Source organism: Struthio camelus, chromosome 8 (assembly GCF_040807025.1).
Source record: "Struthio camelus isolate bStrCam1 chromosome 8, bStrCam1.hap1, whole genome shotgun sequence".
In the NCBI taxonomy this organism is placed as follows: domain Eukaryota; kingdom Metazoa; phylum Chordata; class Aves; order Struthioniformes; family Struthionidae; genus Struthio; species Struthio camelus.
In genome coordinates, this window is record NC_090949.1 from 10,056,719 (window position 1) to 10,078,025 (window position 21,307).

At 41.4% G+C, this 21,307-nt stretch overlaps 1 protein-coding gene across 4 annotated transcripts in view; it reads right to left on the minus strand.

Annotated features, from left to right (window-relative positions):
- The window catches only part of ATF6 (activating transcription factor 6), a 99,783-nt gene that overhangs the window by 44,987 nt on the left and 33,489 nt on the right, over positions 1-21,307 (minus strand). For 3 of the 4 annotated variants that reach the window (XM_068952064.1, XM_068952067.1, XM_068952066.1), the window contains exons 11-14: positions 17,839-17,958; positions 16,578-16,680; positions 15,335-15,399; positions 11,358-11,472 (exon numbers count right to left, since the gene is read on the minus strand). In XM_068952064.1, coding sequence (XP_068808165.1) covers positions 11,358-11,472; positions 15,335-15,399; positions 16,578-16,680; positions 17,839-17,958 — 403 coding nt within the window. The remainder of the gene's footprint in view (positions 1-11,357; positions 11,473-15,334; positions 15,400-16,577; positions 16,681-17,838; positions 17,959-21,307) is intronic. The other variant, XM_068952065.1, reaches the window with a different exon arrangement.

Genomic DNA, 21,307 nt, shown 5'->3' on the forward strand with positions numbered 1-21,307 from the left:
ATTTCATCATACTTCTTGTCTTAGGAGTATAACTGATGTAAAAATAAAAACTGGAAGCCCTAAGTGTTCTGTTTGGTCCAGTGGGAGGTAATGATAATCTGTACACACTCCTAACAGCACCCGGGCTCTTAATTCATAAAATATAAAAGCTTTGTGTGCTGTCCAACTAACAATCTGGGAAAAGAATTAATTCAAACTGGAAACAAACTTCATCTGACCAGAATCAACTCTAAGAGTATGTCTAAGTTTTCAAATAACACTATCAAATGTAATATTCTAATTACGATTAACACTTACTAAAATGTAGTATTTCTACTGTGGATGCAAATAGCATTTCAGGAATCTGAATTCTGCACAGTGAATCTTTTACTTCTATAAAGACTATGTCTACAGTTGATGGACAGAAAAACTGAAATGACTGGGGGGGGGGGGGGGGGAAGATCTGCAGCCTGAACCTCTGAAAGCATGAAGTCCATCTAAGAACACAAGCATGGGCATTTCAAGGTCACTCTTAGCATATGCTATCATTTAAGGTAAAAGAAAGATCATGAAGGTCGTTTTCTCATGCAGAAGTCAAACACTAGGTCAATGAGATACTGGCCACTGCAGTGCCAGAATCAAAGGCATCATCTAAGTCTTTATGCAGCCAGGACTCGGCCAGCATCAACTCCATAATCAAATACTGCTACAGATCATAAGCAAAAGCTTCTGGGGGTCTGCTTGCAAAGAATAACCTGAACCAAATTAGTTCAATGTATACAATGCTATCGCTAAAGAAAAAAGCGCTGTTGCTTGGCACTTCTGCATGGGATTAAAGTTTGGGTTGTTTCCTGAAGGAAAGAAACTGCGTCAGAGCTGCGTTTTCACACTCTTCTCTACTTCAGCACACCTTACCTGTCTGTGCATAAACACAGGTTCCTGCTTCAGGCACAAAGTATCTCCCCATTGTAGGAAAGGGCACCTTTTCTTAGCAAGTGCCTGTTCTCTATTCTTTCAATTAAGTGAGATCCTGCTGTCACTTCCTTTACTAAGGCAATTCCCACTTAATAACCACATCTTCCTCCCACACTTCCCAGTTATACTTCTCTATCCTATGTCCACACCAGTTTCATAAGCATTGGGTCTTTTATAGAGGCTTTCCAAAACCAACAATCTTCCTCTCCCTCTTTCCCACAACTCTTTGTCTGCCAAGCATGCAGCACATTTTCAATACAGATATACTATTAATGGTCACATCTGTCTGCAACCAGTTTGGGGTTTGGAGATATCTTTTGCAGCATGTTCTACTTTCATTATAATTATCTACAGTGTATGTTGTCCTTCCAAATGCTAGCTTAAAAATAATAAAGTATTAGTTAGGCCTGGGACATACAAAGCTGAAAGAGGTTCAGTGACAGCATTAACATGATTCATGAAGTTTCAGCAACCATACTGAAAACAAATGAATCAAGAATATACATACAAAACTCAAGAGTATCTTTTGTCCTATGTCAGACATACTTAAGTCACTTCTGGTCTCTCTGCTTATACATCTATCCTCAACATTACACTCATTCTCAATTTTATTTGGAGGACAGCGGTGCTCAAAAGGATCCCAGAGAAATAAAAAAAAAAAATACAGTGCTTTTTTTAGTTGCAGTGTATGACTTTCATATTTAAGACATTGCTTCCAAAAGATTTTGGAGAGCTAGCGAAAGAACAGACATTTCCAAGTGAAACAAAACCCCACTTGATGTGACAGCATTACCTCCCTTCCCAGAAATGCTTTTTGCATTCTTGCTCTAGTCCCTCCTAACCGCTGTTTGCCTCTGGCTGAGCCAAACAGCTGCTGCCCAGAAAAGGCTGCAGTACAACCCGTACTTGCAGACTGCTCCTCTTTGGCTTCCACTCACTAAATATCCAAGGTGTCACATTGCCTGGATCCTTCTCTTCCTTCTTTGCTTCAGCCTGCTTCCCTGGACACTATCCCTCTTCCAAAGCACACTTTGCTTCCTCACTCTTGAAAGGGTATGCTCCTACACAGGAATAAAACTTCTAGCTGTTGGAGAGACTTAACAGAGCAACTGCAGGCTTTGCTGGAAAATACTATAAGGTGTTCACAGAAATGCTTTTTGGAATTGCTGATATTTGTTTGCAAATCTAATAAAATTCTTCTGAGCTTCCCATTACCTAAACTTGAAAGTTCTGTAGTTCTCTTAGGCATGTAGTTTGATAAACCCATGATTAAGACCATTTGTGGCCCATAGACCAACACACATTTTCAGACTTAGCTTGAGGTTAACAGGTTTCTCTCTGAAGATTTTTGAATTAAGCATGAACAGCCCTAAGATACCAAAAACAACGTATTCCCCAGCTGACACTGAACATCCAGGAGATTCCAATGAACTCTGTCCTCCCCTCCACCTCCCAGGCCCTTTGACAGCTAGCTTCTCCCCTGCTCGCCACGTACCAGAAACGCTCCACACCAGAGAGAGCGTCAGCTCTACAGAGCCCCTCAAAAGGCTTGTTTCACTGTGTTCTGAGGCATACTAGGGCTTCAGGAGGAGAAAATCATCTCTGATGTGGAGAGAATCCACACTGTCTAGCCAGGAGAGAGGGAATTTGTAATAAAGACTGCAGCAGGCCAGAGTGCGTTTTCACTAAGGACGCTGGGCTGGAAACAGGAGGTTTTCATAAAGGATTTTCAAATTTGAAAGTCAATTGCAGCCATTATTTGACCGAGCCGGGCTAGCAGGGCTTCAGGGCATGCTCAAGTACAATCAAACACATTGTTTTCTTTCTCAGACTTTTTCCCCAGAGGAGTGTGCAGACAGCAAGGGTTGACTTCACAGAGAAGACAGACTAAAGGGTGACCTCTGCTTTGAAAAGGACAAAATTTCATTATGGATACTATGCCTTTAGCCTCAGTTCTTTCAGCAGATATTATGCTCAGCATCTGTCTACAATACAGAGCAAGATCTTAAAAGTCATAAGATCTTGGGATAAAGTCATTCTTTCCCCTCTCACTAGCTAAAGTCAGGTTCCCCGGGAGAAATGGGAGTTCATAAAAGCTTTTGAACATCTGCACTTCAACTCGTAGCAATTGCAAAGCCACAAGACCCAGATACACAGATTAGTTACTGTGTTTTTAGCAGCAGTAGCACTATGCAAGTCTAAACATCACATTTTATCTGAATGGGAGACCAAATTATATACATCTCTGTCTGCAGCAATGCACCGGCAAAGTCAACTGAAGAAAACTGTGTTCATGGAAAAAAAAAAAAAAAAAAAAAAAACCAACACAACACCCACTGTCAAATGTAACAAAGTGGAAGAAAAGTATATATTAGGGACAAATTTCTGGCTATGAAACATCATCTGAAGCCAACTTATTAATACAGTTTTGCTCACAGGATGCACACAGCATCTGGAGTGCCATGAACTGGAACCTTGCTCACTTGTGCTCTCTAAATAAATTCAAACTACCGCCACCGCTGTCTGCAGCGCAGCAAACTTGCTACACAAGCATTTCAAAGCCATGCAACAACATCCTTCAGCAGCAACGCTTCAGTCCTTCACAGCAACTTCCCTGATGATAGAATAGAGAAATGGTTTCTAACCATGAAGAGTAACAAGGCCAGATGACACCCGAGGCAACGGTTAATGTTGCATGTTTATATTGTCCCTCTTAATAAACAGAGCTGCAACTCCTCCAGATAATGCTACATTTATTTAGAGTATTTCCTCTCCTGTTATTCCCTAGGAACAATGAAAAATCATTTTCAATATATTTAAATTTTTTATCGCCTGCAAATAATACGTCATGTCCAACTACAAATAATACAACAAAGGCTCATTCCCAACATAAGCAAAACACAAATTAGATATTTTTATTCCTAGCACATTGAGTGTTCACACCAAGAAACTGACAAAGAAAGAACAAAAGCTCTGATTTAAATTTAGTGTAATCACTTCAGTGAAAACTGGCTTGCAGAACACGGGAAATCCTTAAATGCTCATTCCAGATGAGTTGGCTTTTAGGACCAGAAACGCACATCCTTACTAATGCATTTCTTTGATGTTCTGTGGTTGAAGTACCACAGCGCTGAAAGAGAGAGTTACAAAGTGAAATTCTGGTCCCACCAAAGTTGACAACGGTTTTGCCATTGATTTCCATAGGGCTGGCATCACCCTTGCTCTAACAAATAGTGACCAGAATCAAATTGCAGTATCTACTTTTTACCACAATACACATTGCATATGCATTGCATTAAATGTAGTTAGCCACCAAGTTTGATACCAGGAGATATCTGTGCTTTGAAACAAACAGAAAAAGTGGTGAGAGGGGATGCTTTTGGAACGCTAAATTTCCTAAATGAATCAAACTTTAAATAATCTGTTTTCCTTAATTACAGCCATTAGACTCTTACCCTGAAAAAAGATCACTGTCCTTAATAAGCCCACAGTGACGTCAAAGGGTGACAAAAGTATCAGTGATGTCAAAATATTTCAAGAAGAGTGAAAATTACTGCTTAATTGTTTGAAGTTGTAGGGATTCAAGACATTAGTTTCGTTTTTACCAACACAAGAGGAGTGGGAAGATTTGGAGCAGCATTTACAGGCCAAAGTAAATTGAAAGGGATTTATCTTCTCCAATGTTTTACTTAACTGCCTTTCAAATTAAGTTAGCTGTTCATGTTTTAAAGAACAGCTAACGTTGGCTAGAAAACGTGATTTTCGTCAGAAAAAAAAGCGCGTTCCTACATCTTATTCTCTTGACTTTTGTGTTCAGTCAGCAGTAATGTTCAACCTCTCAGCAGATCATACTAGCAAAACTTTAAGATCACTGTGAAGGTGATAGAGTGTGAGCACCTGTGACTTGCTCAGAACCATTAAGAGCAGAAACAGATTCATTCCTACATACACAAATTACTAAAGTAATTCTAGAAACAATTTCGAGGACTGAATACTCCATGGTAAACCAGACGCGAGCTCAGAGAGAACAGTTCCTGTGACAGGCTGTGCTAGTCTTATGGGAAACTGCAGTGGGAACCAGGTGTCTATCTCCCTGTTGATACAGCATCTTACATGAACTAATTTGAATTTTGCAGCTACATTCCACTGAGATTCTTAGAACAGATCAAGCAGATTTGGTATCACAGATGTTAAAGGGCAGAAATCAAACACGTTGGCAGAGCAACAGACTCAGACTTGTGAGAAACGGAAGGAAGGTTTAATGCCAACTAGAGGCTCTAATGTGCCTCGGTCACAAATTTCTACTTGGCCTCCTCTTGGTGACAAGAAAGGGAAGCAACTTGAAATATAAGTCAAGACTTCAGTTCTCTACCCCAGGTTTTCCGTTGACAGCAGCATTTCCAGACATTTCTGCAAGTCACACTACCAGAACAATATCTCCATCTCTTTGCCATTCACCCCCGCTATAGCTGGCAGCAGAGCTCAAACTGGCACATCCTCCTCATAGAGGCACGGCAGCTTGTTTTGCAGTACTCACCATACAGGCCTTTTAGCTCCGAACTTGCTCCCAAAGCCAAACCAAAATAGCTCAACAAAGAAGCCATAGCTTCTGAGTGCTGGAGCTTTTGGGGACAGCAGAAGACACGGGTGTGATTATATACTACTGAGAATGCATATTTTGTGACATTGCCATGTGGCAATTTCTGCAATGCTAGATGAAAGCTGAAAACAATGACTGACTAAAAGTCAAGCAACAAGAAAAAAGAAAATTAAACAAGCTAACATCTCAAGAAATTTATGATGACAAACCCTGCCTGCAAGACCTGGCAGCGCTAGGAGACAACACTGTCTTGGTTCAAGAATTCTCTGCTGTCAGTTACAGATTTCTGGTTGTTTAAAAAAAAAAAAAAAGGCATTATACATTCCCCTGGCAACAGCAGAAAATTAGTTTCTGTAGACTCTCAGAGTGAAAGCCCTGCTTCTTGTATGGACTTAGCTGATCCAAGTACTTTTTTATTTTCCTCTCTTCTCCTTACAAAAGAAAAAAGCAAACTCCAACTGTAAAGATGAACTCATGCAACTCTTGGAAGGTAAGAAAAGAAAATAAAGCTGATGAGCTCATGAGAAATTCAGTCTTACAGGTGCCAAGCATCACCAGAGAATGACATAGCATGTGTGAGCTTGGCTCCCCTCAGACCTCCAGAAGCCCTGTCCGAGTCCTGCTACACAAGAGAAAGGCATGGGCAGCCCTAGCAAATACTGTTTTCTAGAAAATCCAAGGAATTCAGGGTACGGCTCGCCTAGTACTAGTAAGAACATGCAGAAAACACACAAAAATGTACCAGAACTACAATTCACCACACAGATCCAGGAGAGATGCTGCGTTATGTGACACTGCACACACAGCAGGAGGCATGAGGAAAGAGGGTCCAAGAGACATCAGATGGAAGGGATCTTGGGAGGTGAGTAAACCTCCCATTCAAAGCAGGATCACAAATCCCTGAACCATCCACTCCTCAGGACTCTCAGTGTATGATTACTGTCCTTTTGTATATGGCTGTTAACAGCTTAAGTGCTTGGGAGCATCTGGATGGCAAACAGCTGGAGAGGACAATCAAAACTATGATCTCCAGACCTTATCTTCTGCTTCGGACAAGTGAGCAAGCAGCATGAGTGAACTGTCCCTTATTACTAAAGAGGAAATCAGTGCCCTCTCTCAGTTCCTAATCTTCAATGAAAAGGGGATCCTGGTCAAGAGAAAATGAATTAACAGTTCTCAGGAAAAGGTGAAAGGGCACTTCCCAAGCTGAAGCCCTGCTGATGGCACCCTTTGGAGCGTGCAAGAGTCCTTTCTTTTGGACTCAGGAAAGGATCCAAGCAACTCATTTGAAAGCGCCTCAGGGTAGAACTTGTCACTAAGGTTTGTCTTGTTACAATAATAAATGATGTGATGCATAAAACTGCTGGATTTAAGAACATTTCATTCATAAAACAGAAATATCAACCGTTTTGCTACAAAATCTACTTCACAGATGGTTTAAAAAAAGAAAAACAACCCTCAAATCTCTCCTTGTAACAGATTGGAGCCAAGCAACAGGAAATCTGTGGCAGAAGACACATTCTGTTATCCAAAGATAGCTCTGTACATTGAAATGAAAGCTGACCATTTCCAGGTCATTAATCTGATGGGGCATACAAGGTAAACAGAACCTATGCACTAGCACATGCATGCAGGTGGACGAGAGCAATGGCAGAAAGTAAAGAACGAGACAAATGGCACTCTCCTTTCTGTTCCAAGTTTCCAGAAAAACTTTCGTGATCTCTTTTATATTTATAAAACTTTTATAATTCTTCACTCCCTCCTGCTCATCCTCCAGATACGCAGAGCCTGGTGCTGGCTGTATTTGTGTTGCTAGCTGGAAGAACAGCAGAACGTGCCAAGCATTTAATAACAAAATTCCAGCCTTGTGACACAACCCAGTAATCCCAATATTGGAAACTAACCTCATCTTTCTACTCAACATAAACCTCTAACCCTAACAAGCGCATCACTACTTTTATTTTGCCTGAACCTTTTCTAAAGGCATATCTCTCACATATTAAAAAAGATTACTGTAAGATCAGACCAAGCAAGAATTTATTAAACTTATATATGTCAATTTACATGGGGCAGAGTGATGGAAGACTCCTGCAGCTAGAACAAGTAGCTTCTTAAATACAATAATTTTCTTTTCACGTACTCTTTCCTAAAAAGATCATTAACTTGATATACACATATGTACATAAGCAATAATACAATTCTCTCTGGTAATCACCGGTAGCACTTTCTGGAGGTGCTACAAGCCCCACATTTTGATCTCTGAAAAAATGAAGTTTTAAAAAAAGGTGACTTTTATTAAGTTTAGCAATAAAGCATCTCTCTTTTCCCGTCTGAATCTTTTCCATCATTCTCACACCTCAGTGTATGCTTGCAGAAATATCAGATATCACTGATTGGTAGAGTTAGGACAATACAACTGCCAAAACTAGTTATGCTCATCTGTGTCCCATCATTGAGGGCGTGGGGAGATGTCCTCTTCCAGCTGGAGCAGCTGAGGACATTTCTATTCTTAGCTTAAAAACACAACTCTCTAAATCAGGGTTCAAATCAGCTTTACTAAGAGTTGAAGGCATGCTGCCCAACCTGCTTGGCTGAACAGGAACCACATGCACTCTTCTGCTGCTGTGGAGCTCATGCTGCAGTCCATCCCACCTCACAGCTGGGTTTCTTGCATGCATATAATGCAGTGCTCTTACACAGACACAAGAGGTTTAGTGACATCCAAGCTTTTGGCCTTGCAAAAACACATACGTCTATGCCACTCGATCGTGCCCATACCTGAAGCCACCAGGAAAGAAGGCAGCTGGGAACATATTAATGTAATGAGAGCAATTCCCACAGCCCACTCTCAGCAGCTGTCTTTGCTGCGGGCTCCTCAGATCTTAGGCAAGAATCAGTTGTATCTGAATGAGTTGTTGGAGTGGAAATTGCCAGCCCCCCACCTCCTTGAGACCCCTCTCAGGCCATTTGTGGGATGAGCAAACAAATGGAGGGAGTTGCAGGGCCCTAAGACAACAGTGGCTGGGAGCAAGCATGCATACAACAAGCTTCATCTAATATCAGGACCCCAAAACAGCAAGGTGGGAGGCTCACCAAGCCAAGACTTCAGGTCCAGGATACATATTACAGACTTGTGTAAGGACTTATCAAGTCCTCTGGGAAAGGGAGGAAATAAACTCTCCCACCCACCAGCCACTGTCCCAACCACTGTTTGCCTTCATCATTTCCATCATCAGATCCCAGGCAGTTTCTCATTCCTGCAGCTGTCCTGGCTTTAACGCCCCTCAGACTTGTAGTGCAGAAAGTGCCAAACACTTGGAATTCCTGTTTTAAAGTGGATTTTACTGGTCCTGCCTAGCACTGAGTGAGCTATAGATGCAAGAATAAGCTTGACAAAGCTCCCACACCATGAGCCTATGCCATATCCCAGCACAGACAGTCAAAAAAAAAAAAAAAAAAAAAAAAGCACTCATCTGTCTTGACTCACAGGTAACAAAACAGCAGAAAAATTTTCCTACTGCACACAGTCCTGTACAGCTACAATATGGGACACAGAAAATTGCAAATTCAAGTGTTGGAAGAAGATGTAAATAATACTATGTTGACTAGCAGAAATACTCTGTGAAACATACTCTGTGCATAAATTATGTATCACAGAACTGTTATACCCCTTTTAAATAAATAACCGGTTAACTATTCTGAGTAGTGGACTGCTACCACACTTAAGTGTTTAACCATGAATCAGGATCCAGCGCGTATTGCACAAACACAGAAGTCCGTGCCCTGGTCTCAAAGAACGCACGAGTTTGTCAAGAGGCTAGCTATTCTTACGGAAACCTGAACGCATCCTTCAGTCCCACTAAACATCTGGCTGTAACACTGCTGTGGTAGGGAGCTATACAGAGCAATAAGAACATATATTTTTTAAATTGTTGCCTGTCAGTTTCACTGAATGTTCTTTCAGTCACCTTGATCATCTTAAAAAAAATAATAATAATAATAATTGGATTAGCCCATTTCTTGTTTTATACATGTCAAACCAGCACAGGGAGAAGTGGATAGTAGGAAGAAATTAGCAAGGCAGATTTGCCAGGCTGGCAATAATAAAAGACCCATAGAAGCTCCTTTGCCTGGGCCTATCTCCTTTCTTTCCAATTTCCTTCCAGCCTACCCCCACCCTTCCCATCTGCTCCTACCTGCCCCATGCTCCTGGGCAGAGGGAAGCCCAGTGATCAAGTCTAGGATGCCAGTGAGCACACATAGCGGAAAGACTGCCAGATCTAAAGTACTGTTTGCCCTATGGGCCAGTACAACTTCTGATGCTTCCAACATCTGCAGTGCACTGTCAAGCATTAACCAACCCAAATGCTTGTGGCTTCCTGCAGAACTTCATGGCTCTTCTCTGAGTGTCTTCAATGTTTGCTTTATCACCATTTGAAAGAGGCTAGCAGGATTCAAAAGATGATACAAAACAGGCTATGACACTTTCCCCTACTCCTTAGCCATGCCAGATTTTGTTGTCTTTTCCTCATTTTCTGAGCACCACTACTAGTGAAGTGCTGAAGCACCAGTTAAGTCCACATACCTTGGTCACATATTAAGGTCACGTACTTTGCACCCTACAGAAGCAGGGCCTCAAAAAGTCAGATACGTGTTCACACCATAACGAAACATTTGTCAGGTTTTACTGCCATGATGCAATGAGACAGGCAGGTACACCTGAACGCCTTTAACCACAGCTCTGTGCCTCCATACTACTATACACATTACAAGTGCTTTCAGTATGTTTACAACACACACAACTAGATTCTGCTTCTTTAAAGCTTACTGTGCTTCGTAACGTACAAATTCTCTCTCCAAATGGTCATTGTGCTCCTTAATCCCTCCCTTGCCTATGTAATCAGCAATAGAAACATTGCACAATAGAAGCGAGTGACAGCCCGGCAAGAACAATGAAACTCCTAACTGGAATCCTTGCAGAGTAGCTCGAAGCATGTGTTGGCTTTTAAGGATTTTAGGACTAAGGCTTCAGAAGAACCTATTCAACCTGAAGGCCTACTATTCCTGCCTTGTCTACCCATGGACAGATAATTTGACAACTTAAGGTTTTAACTATAGCAGTCAATATTAACCTTTCAGTAAGAGCAGCTAACAATTAGTCCCATTCAAAACTCAAATACAATCTGCTAGTTATCTAATAAAACTAAAACACCAGTTTACTTCAGAAACCACACAGAAAGGGATACTGTTCCTCTACAGACACACTCTCACCTCCAGATACCGTTTCTCAGTTTCGTTTCTGATGTTAGACCCTTGTTTTTTCATGCAGGTTCACCCCATCTTGCCCTTGCACTACGATGTTTTCTGCCTAGCTCGCCTTCCATTCCTAATTGTGATAGGCATATTTTGCAAAGCCCGTGATGGACTGGTTTAAAAACCAATGTGCAATCACATATGTTTAAGCCAAGCGCATATGCATGCTGAAAAATGCACTGTTTTCCATCTTATTTGCAATTTTACATCTCATTTTATCCTAGGAAAGAACTTTTTCAGACAGTTTTGGCTAAAGCATGCAAGGAGTTTCAAAGACCTTGCAATCACCTTCAACTCCATCGGCCTCTTTTTTCTTGAAAGCACCTGGCCATTTTTCTGCAAAGGTTATACAGAAGCATCACTTACAAAACAATAAATTTAGGTTAAATCTTGACTAGGTCATCTTTTGCAACACAAGGGAATACAGTGTTTGTTAGGAACAGTCTTATGGATACATAACAGGCCAATGTTGAACAACTACTACACTTACTCTACGAAATGATACCACGTAGAATGTATCTTCCCTTCTGCGAATAGCTTCAAAAAAGTCTTGGTAGCTCCTTGGAGAAGCATAATACACTTGCAGCTCATTCCCTGAGTTCCTGCTGAAAGAAAGAAGGGAGAAGGGAATGATTTTAGATACAAGGAAGTTAACTTTAGCAAAATATTGACTTTAAAAACTGGCTTTTCAAAAGAGCAGCAACTCTCTTCATCCATTTAGTGGAGTGTGAGAAACATATTTTAAACACTGTAGAACACAATGAGAAATAGTGGGTATTTTTTGAAAGACTGAAGTGTTTTGAAAGTCTTGCCCCAGGAATCTTTTCCAGGTTTAACTTTATTCATGATTTTTGAGGCAGGCAAAAGCCAGCTTATTCACACAAGCGAACAAAAACATGTATGGAGTTTCAAGTCAACCAAGAGTATCTGGAAATTTCTGATGACTTCTGAAAAGAGATTTTAGCAAGTTTTAGAATTAAATATCATTCTGAAGTTAAAAAAAAAAAAAAAAAGGATCTTTTTTGAAGTTTTTTTTATATTGCTAAGGATCCAAATCACCCAAATTGAAAGCATTGCAAAATGAAGTACAAATAGGGCTTTTAATTTACTCTCAAGTGGTACTCCTACCTTCTCTCTCATCCACTTTTTTTTTTTTATTTTTATTTTTAAACTTCTCTTTGGTCAATTCAAAGACCGGCTGTTGATTTTCAATTTAGCAAAGCAAAAGTAAGGTAATCATACAATTGTGACAATTATCTTTTTCACAATTCTAGTCTTCCATAGATCAGATGTAAGGAAAAGACTCTCTGTCTAAATATTCTAAGCAAAAACACTGGCAAGTCATTCAATCATGGTAAAGTATTCTAAGCAAAAACACTGGCAAATCATGCAACCATGGTACTTACCCACTGTTTATCTTGGAAAGGTGAGAAATTCCCAGCCCATATTGCTCTGAAGTATACTTCCCCAACCCCATTCAAAAATAACATTTAATCAAATTGGGAAGCTGTGCTTAAACAAAACATTAGCTGGACTTTCAATCAGTTATTTTAATTCCTTCCCACTTTAATAGCATACTGACTGTTTGCAGTATTTGTGGCAAAAACTCTGATCAGTCTATTCTTCCCAAGCTGTGTTCTGTTGACCCAGATTTTAAACTATGGGGGCTGACCTACCTTATTTTAGTAAGAAGTTTCTAAAATATACATTACAATGCACCCAACACAACATACAAATCTATCATTAAGTGATTCGCTTGAGCAGCAGTAATAGTAGTAAACCATCATTTTATCTCCTACTGCTAATATAGTTGTCTTGCAATAGAAAGACTGCAGCTGCCAAGTCAGGTTTCCCTTTAACAAGATTGGGAGTGTAAAGCCAGGGGGTTCAACAGGAGGCAGCCCTATCCCATACATCCTCATTAGCAGGATTATGCAAGTGAAGAATCAGATCACATCCTTCTTCGCACACAGGAAACAGATCTGAACTAATCTGAGGTCAATGACTCATTCATAAAAACATGCAGGCCCACTTAACCACCCTGAGATTTAGCACTGAAATTGTACTGTGATAAAAGACATCACACCCACGTATCGTTCAGTAAAATACATCCTGAAAACTGAAATTGGTTCCACAGCACCTTTTTCTCACCCGTGCTACGTGGCCTACAGCTAGGCCTGAAAAATAGCGTTTTCTAACTCTGTATCCACCTCAGGAAGAAAGTTGTTCCAGAGCACTTGGAAATCACTGGATTTTTCCAAAGCTCTCCTGGTTCCATGGAAAGAGTCTACCGCTAGTCCCCAATTCCAATGCCAGTGGATTAACCTTTAGGCATTTAAGGGTACTTACTGTGGATTGCTGCGTGAAAGGAAGGGAGGCACTCATGGTCAGAAAACAGGTGCAAAGCTACCAGTTGTTATAGTAATACCTTACCCCAACTACAAGAAAGCACCATGTTAAATTTTATGTACAAATACTAGCCCTGAATCTGGCTGGCCATTCACTGGGTGATAAATTAATCTTTTTTCTGTTTCAAAGTTCAAAGTGTACTCTGTTATACATTACAGAGCACCACTATGTTGCAGGAATGCTAGATTTAACATGGAAGGATGTTCTGCACCTGTTGCAATATGCACCAAGAAGTAAATTTAATAGTGCAAAATTTAGAAACAGGAAAAATACTGGCGAGTCCTTTAGAACTTGACATCTGGAACCTTGAATGTATACTTTTAGAAACCCTCACTGAAATTACATCTGAAGCAAGCTGAAAAGACTGAAGAGGGTTGGGGGGCAGGGGGGTTCTCTCCCTCAAATTGTCTCGATTTTGATCTTCTTCTGCTTTGACGTTACTGCAATACTTTCCAATTCATCAATTTTCTTTTGGAACCCAGGACCCAGCATGCTGATACTGATTTCATCAGTGCCACAGACAAAGATCCTGTTAATGTCCTCCTATTCATGGATTCAGATCACCCATGACTAACAGGTCACCAATAAGGGTGTCCTAGAAGCTAAAGGTTCCTCAGTTTCCAGTGGAAGTACTAGTATTAAAAGTGTTGAGCGTACTCCACAAAGACATTTGTACCATTAATAAAAGCTTCATGGCCATCTGCAAGCATTCATGTTATGTATTAGGAAGCATACAAGTGGTTTAGTTTTTGGTTTTACACGTTTGGACAGACACTGCCAGGACAGTAATAGTTCTCCAAGGGCAATGCCTCATGGATAGCATCAGTAACAAAACTGAATTAACAGCCCCTTTCTTGTCTTCCAGATTGCTGTGGCACAGGTGCTCCAGAAAAGGACCTGGGCAGGGGGGGGGTCCTGGCAGAAAAGCTGAATGCAAGTCAATAGTGCATCTGGGGGGCAACTGCACAGCAAGCCGCATTATGGCCAGGTGAGGATGGCCAGGGCCTGGAGCACAGGGCGTACCAGGAGAGGCAGAGGGCACCAGGTTTGTTGCACCTGGAGGGGTCTCTAATTACAGTCCTCAACTTCCTAATGGGGGTCACAAAGGAGATGGAGACCAATTAACAGAGACACATAGTTAAAGGATAAGAGGCTACAGGCACAAATGACTACAAGTAAAATTTTAACTAGGTATAAGGAAAAACCAGAACATTTGCTTGTAGCTCGCTATTCCCTCCCAGACTGATCCTGCTTTCAAAGCTGGAATATAAAAGGAAGGGCCACAGCTGTCTTAGTTTCAATGGCAAGTTTTCAAGCATTTTTCCTCAAAGATTCTACTTATACTCCATTCTGCTGATTCCTCTTTGCCACTTTGAAGCAGAGATCCTTTAACACAGTCTCAGAGAAGCCAGGAAAGATCATTTTCTTTTCCTTATGTATCTCTTCCCAGTTCTCCTGTCCTCAGGGAAGAGGGACACGACAGGTATGGGGGAGGAGGGCAAGGGGAATCAGGAAACTCCAGGTTATGATGTTCTAATAACTAGCAGAGAAAACCAAAAGGCAAGGACAAACCATACAAATGGGATGTAATGATACAAAATGATGTGTTTGGTGCTAGCTATAATGTCTTCACTGTTGAAGATATTGAGATGAAACCTTCTCTTACTGTACTCATGACACTAAAACCTTCATATAAAACTGCTGATGTTCCTCCAGATAGCCCCAAGACAATCCACACTTTTTTCCCCTAAATAATCAAATCTTTTTAGGAGGAGACTCTGTAGACTTCTAAGACTCATTGGTAGAAAACCCTCAGAAAAGTGGAGCTGTGACAGAGAGGCTCCTTTAAGTGTACTTTGAACCTTTAGAAGCAAAGTTATTTCCTAAGTGTTTCTTGTAGGGACAGAAATCAGGCCAATAAACGTAAGCTAGCACCTCAAGCTAACGGGCTTAAGAATCCTGACAAGGTGAAAACTCATTTTTCACCAGCTTCGAGTGAGAAACAGTTTTATTAAGTAGAAAACAACGAGAAAAAAAAAAACAGTTTTTCTGCCTTACCTGAGGCTAGTGTCTGTATAAGGCATGGCCATTAGCTGGGAATCTACCTTTTCACTGAGGGAGTTCTGAAAAAGAGAGAAAAAGATGACACAAAGGGAAAACAATAAGCGTGTTCTTATTTTGACACTACGTAACGCATGATTCAAGTCTGTAGCAGAGAGTGAATATGTTAGGGGGGCAGGGGTTAATCAGTGTCGTGAACAATAAATGTACGTTTTTAATGGAAAAACATGAATAACCGAAATGGCAACCAGCACTCAAGCTAGAGCCAAAGAAAAGGGATTTTAATACAGCCAAATGTGAAGTCACACTTTCAGAGACAAAGAATAGAGGCTGGTACCACACATAGTAGCTGCATATATTTTGTCAACTGACTGCAAAGTTTGCCATCAGCGATGTCAAACTTGTAGAATTCCTTTGAGGTCACATCCGCTTCATATCTCTGCCAATATGTAATACCCACAAGACATTTCAATTTGAAACTCTAAAACCTAAACGTGCCCCACTTGAACGTTCTACCATTTTCCTTTGGACAACAGTGAGAAGAATCCGATGTTTAATAGTCAGAAAATCTTCTCTAAACGTATGTGGTATTGTCCACATTTTTAAGCGCAATTCCTTTTCAGGCTGTTAGAATCTCTTCATCAAATGAAACACTTAGAAAATTCACAGTTTTAATTTCATTCTCGCTATCAATATGTCATGTAGATGAAAAGGATTTTACAAAAAGGTAAGCATGAACACAAATCTCATAATTCTGTACTCTTACCAAAAATGTATCCCTCTAGCAAAAATCTGAAAAAATGAAATAGAAATATTTCATCAAAAACATTTAGCTGCAACCCTTAACAGTGAGCCTACTGAGCGTGACATAGATTACATTTCTCTCCCTCAAACAACTGTTTGTCTTTACACAGCCTTACAGAGAACTCAAAAAGACAACTATCGATTTCACTCTAGAAAAACAACTGAACGTATTTTGATGACTGCTGAAAAATAAAAACTTTTAGCCTGAATCAGAGTGCAGGAATGGAAAATTTCCACCTCAGCAAGAACTCTGACAACATCATAAACGACCAAAACCAGCAATTTGAAACAAGAAGCGTTGGATAACCTCAATTACAGGCACTGTTGGCTACTTTTGTCTATAATAACAAGAACAGAGAAGTAAGAGAGAGTATTTGGTTGTGTTGCCTGAAATTAACTTGTCATGCTATTGACTCACCAGTATAAAACTACCTACCTGCATAACCCGTGCTTTCTGTTGCTGGTTATTTGATGATCTTCTAGACCTTGTTCTTTCCACTTCATGTCTATGAACCCATCCTCGAAGTTCGTGATTCAACCTAAAAAACACCACAGCATTAACAGGAGATGTTTCAAGGAACAGTGGCAGAATGTTTTAATTTTAGAAAACAGTTTAACTGACCACTTTGAAAACCCTGCAGTTCAGTACCCTTTTTACCTTATGATACCTTATTTTTAAACACCAGATGAAGAAAATGTAGTTGCGAGATTAAATTTATAAGAAAATCCATAAGGAAATAGCTATGAAGTACTGGAATCATGGATATGTCAACATAAAGCAGATACAGTCCTTTCTTTTGCCATAACGAACAGTAATTCTGAAATTTAAAATCAAAAGGCTACCAGCTCAACTAAATACTGGTCAAAAGAGTAAAACACTGAAAATAAATTTCAGAGTAAAGAGACAGAATGGAAAAAGCAATATGGAACCAAGTTTAGTGATGTGCTCATATCTTTAGAAAAGATGGAGTTAAGTGTTTTTTAATAGCATAAAGCAGATGGGGAGCGCCAGGTAAGTCTGCTTGTATCAGAAGTTAAAGGGTATGAGACCATTCTGATGCATTTCAGACGCAACAGGCTTTTAACTGGCCTTGATTTCCATATTATAAACATTTCTGCACATGAAGTGATTTCTCTTTTGAGCCATGAAAAAGTTACAAGATTAAGTTTATTTAATTCATATGTTTGACAGAAACTCAAACTGAAATGCCACTTAAGTTCAATGATCTAGATGTCAACAATATTAACAGCCAATATTGAACTAGCTTAACAATGCACTTTCAGTTGAAATGGTAGGCCTAAGATTTATCCATTAATCAAACTTGAATAGATATCAGCCAAGTCAAACTCTTGTGGGCCAGAGGGCCATTTTGAGGTGGCCCTCTAAAGCGTCTCCTATGTAAAACCAGTGTAGCAGTCTGCCCAGTTCCTTCAGACCAAGCAGCTCTGCTCAGCAATCCTGTGAGCCATCCCAGCAGGTTTACCAAGACCAAAGTCAGATCTTCTGTCTCCATTGTAGAAGATGTTGGACAGTACAAACGCTTACAGAGGCATCGGTCACACACTGCATGAATCAATACTATGGATGAACAATGTCATTCTCCAGAGCCGCCTGTCCAGCAGCACTCACCCAACATACACATTATACATAAACTCCAAATAAAAGCTTAAATGCTCAAAAGATGACACTTGCTCACCTTAGTGACTCTGTGCGATTGATCAGGGGCTGACAGGGTGGTGGCGGTGGCGAAATATACAATAGTGGTTCTTCTGATACTATCATTAGTGCTTTGTTATCAGAGACTGAACGATCATACCTGGGAAAAAAAAAGACACCAAGGAATCCTTTTTTTTTTTTTTTTTTTCCCAGCAAAGCTTTGACCAAACCCAAAGAATAAGTATCACCAAGGACAAACCCACAAAGTTACAGCTGCTCCTACAGGATCTTCTGAACAGGTGATTAATAGTTTGTTCTAGCATCCAGTGGTCTTAGTCAGGTCCCCCAAAGGGTCTGATAGCTCTCAATGCAGGGAAGATACACAAGGATTAGCAGCTGCAAGATCTCTTCCCAAATAGTCCAGATACTGAAAGGAAATGTAGCCTGTCATATATTCACCATAAAACATAAGCTCCGAGATCCCTGCAGAGGCAACTTTCTCTTTCACTCCATAGCTGTCCAGGATTTGCTACATAAATACGAAACTTATTAGCCACTTAAACCACCTAGATATAAAGACCATGAGACCATATAGTTCAATGTTGGATAGCAGCTGCAAACTATATTGCAACTGAGAGGAAAGGATTTTTCCCCCAAACATCTCCAACAGTCTCCAGCAGCCAACTAGCTTTGGAGGAAAAAGTGAGAAAGAAGATGCATTTCAGTACAAAAAAATCTACGTCACTCTCAGCCACAAAGCAAAGAACATAGCCCTTTATTATCTGTGTCAATTGAGGGGTCTAACTACTTACCACCAAATGTCTACAAGAAGATCCTCTCCCGATAGGTTCACAAAGTGAACTTTATGCCCAGAACAGCAGTTTAGCTGCCAGTAAACTGATCTGTGATTCAGGTTATTAGATACACGGTGAGGACTCCACTGGGTCCAGTTTTGTTCAATGTATTCATCAATGACCTGGAGGAAGGCACAGAGTGCACCCTCAGCAAGCTTGCTAATGATACTAAACTGGGGGGAGTGGCTGACACACCAGAGGGCTGTGCTGCCATTCAGACGGACCTGGACAGGCTGGAGAGCTGGGCGGAGAGGAACCTCCTGAAGTTCGACAAAGGCAAGTGCAGGGTCCTGCACCTAGGGAGGAAGAACCCCAGGCACCAGTACAGGTTGGGGGCTGACCTGCTGGAAAGCAGCTCTGCAGAGAAGGACCTGGGAGTGCTGGTGGGCAACAAGTTAAACATGAGCCAGCAGTGTGCTCTTGTGGCCAAAAAGGCCAATGGTCTCCTGGGGTGCATTAGGCAGAGTGTTGCCAGCAGGTCGAGGGAGGTGATCCTCCCCCCCTCTACTCAGCCCTGCTGAGGCCACCCCTGGAGTACTGGGTCCAATTCTGGGCTCCTCAGTACAAGACAGACATGGCACTACTGGACAGAGTCCAGCAGAGGCCTACAAAGATGATGAGGGGACTGGAGCATCTCTCCTCTGAAGAAAGGCTGAGAGAGTTGGGCCTGTTTAGCCTGGAGAAGAAAAGATAGAGGGAATCTCATCAGTGCATACAAATATCCAAAGGGAGGGTGTCAAGAGGATGGGGCCAGTCTCTTCTCCGTGGTGCCCAGCGATAGGACAAGAGGCAATGGGCACAAACCAAAATACAGGAAGTTCCGTCTGAATATGAGGAGAGGGATATCTTCTTCACTGTGAGTGTGACTGAGCACTGGAACAGGTTGCCCAGAGAGGTTGTGGAGCCTCCTTCTCTGGAGATATTCAAAACTCGCCCGGACACGATCCTGTGCAGTGTGCTCTACATGACCCTGCTTGAGCAGGGAGGGGTTGGACTAGATGATCTCCAGAGGTCCCAACCTTCCAACCTTGGCCATTCTGTGATTCTGTGACTCCTTGCTCAAGATCAAGGAGACAGGCAGGATCTGGGCCACCAGATTAAGAGAGTCAATATTCAAAGCAAAACTAATCAGTCTTCTGGACAGGAAAAATGCTAATCCAAAAATGGTAGGGTAATTCCTCCCCTGCTTGAAGCCATATTGCAGCACTCAAGAGATGACTGTATTTTGTTAGGGAAAACAAATCTGGCAGTTGGATGTCAAATTGGAAGGAATCATAAGTTTATCTGGAGAAGGCACACGCTCTCACTCCTATCTCCAGGACAATATCAGCTGTATGGACCCATGTAATCTGAACAGGCAAAGAAGCCTTAAGTTAAACAACAGAAACTGGAAACCCTCCTAGTTCAAGCTCTGGTACATAGGGATCAGATCCCTCTTGAAGTACTCTGCTCGGATACCATGTTTACCTTGGCAACAACATGAGTTTTTCCAGTGCTGAAGAAGGCTCATGCTTTGGCAGCTGGAGGGGCAGCGGTGTCAAATTAATTCCAGATTGGTGGGTTTTTTTTTAGTTTTACTACTCTAGATCTCAATACCTTCTTGAGCAAAATTTTTCAATATAGAAATATCTTTCATAATATGATGTCTCAGCCCATTCTGAAAAATCAGAGAGGGCCAGGTGTCACCTAATTTAGGTCCCTATTTCAGCATACCAGTGGCAAAACTGGGATGGCTGTGGCAGGTACATCCCACATGTCCAACAGTCCCTCAGTAAGACTGCTTACATGGGCTGTGGAAGACCTGAATTCAAATATCTCCACTTCTGAGAGACTGAACTCCCTCCTCCAGGAGTCCACCCAGTTGCAGACTCATCACCGCTCTCTCCCAGCCCCAAGAACAATTACATCAGTGAAAAATAAAACAATCCCACCAGGGGAGAGTAAACCTTGCAGTAGGACACCTGATAAAGGGCTTGTCTGCGGAACAACAGACCTGGGTTCAAATCCCACTGGAAAGATGAGGGATTTGAACCCAGGTCTTCCACAGCCCAGGCAAGCTGGTTAACACCTGGCTGCAAGATGAAGAGGGCCCCTCTCCTGGGGCTATTTCAGACAAGCGCTGATCCAGCAATCGTCTTTGCTGGAAAGAGCATGTGAAAGGGATGCCTAGCACATATGCAGTCCTGGGCATGGCCTTTAAGCAGTGGAGAAACTTTTACAGAGGCAGTTTAGGAGCCTCTAGGGTAGCAACCACAGAGAATTTGAAAGTCTATATTTTGGGCAGAGATGCTTAAGACAACAGCTGGGCACCTAAGTCCTTTTCTAAGTGTAGCTCCAACCAATGCAACAGCCTTAGTCCTCTTGGTGTTGATAGAGCCTTGTAGCTCCTAAGCCTTGACTTCCTTCTGAAAAATCAGGTATACGAGCTTATAAAGGCTTTATTCATATTCCCCTCCTTCCCCCAGCTTTCTTTGCATCATCAGTCTGGTTCTTCCATTTACTGCGTCTAAAACGGATAAAGGAGAATAAGGAGCAAAGAGCTCACTGCTTGCCAATAAACAGGGTGAAAAAGTAAAAAAGGAGGCGGCACAAGCACTAGCACATCCTCCTAAAAGAACAACTCTACTACTATGTCACACAATTATTCCATGGTCT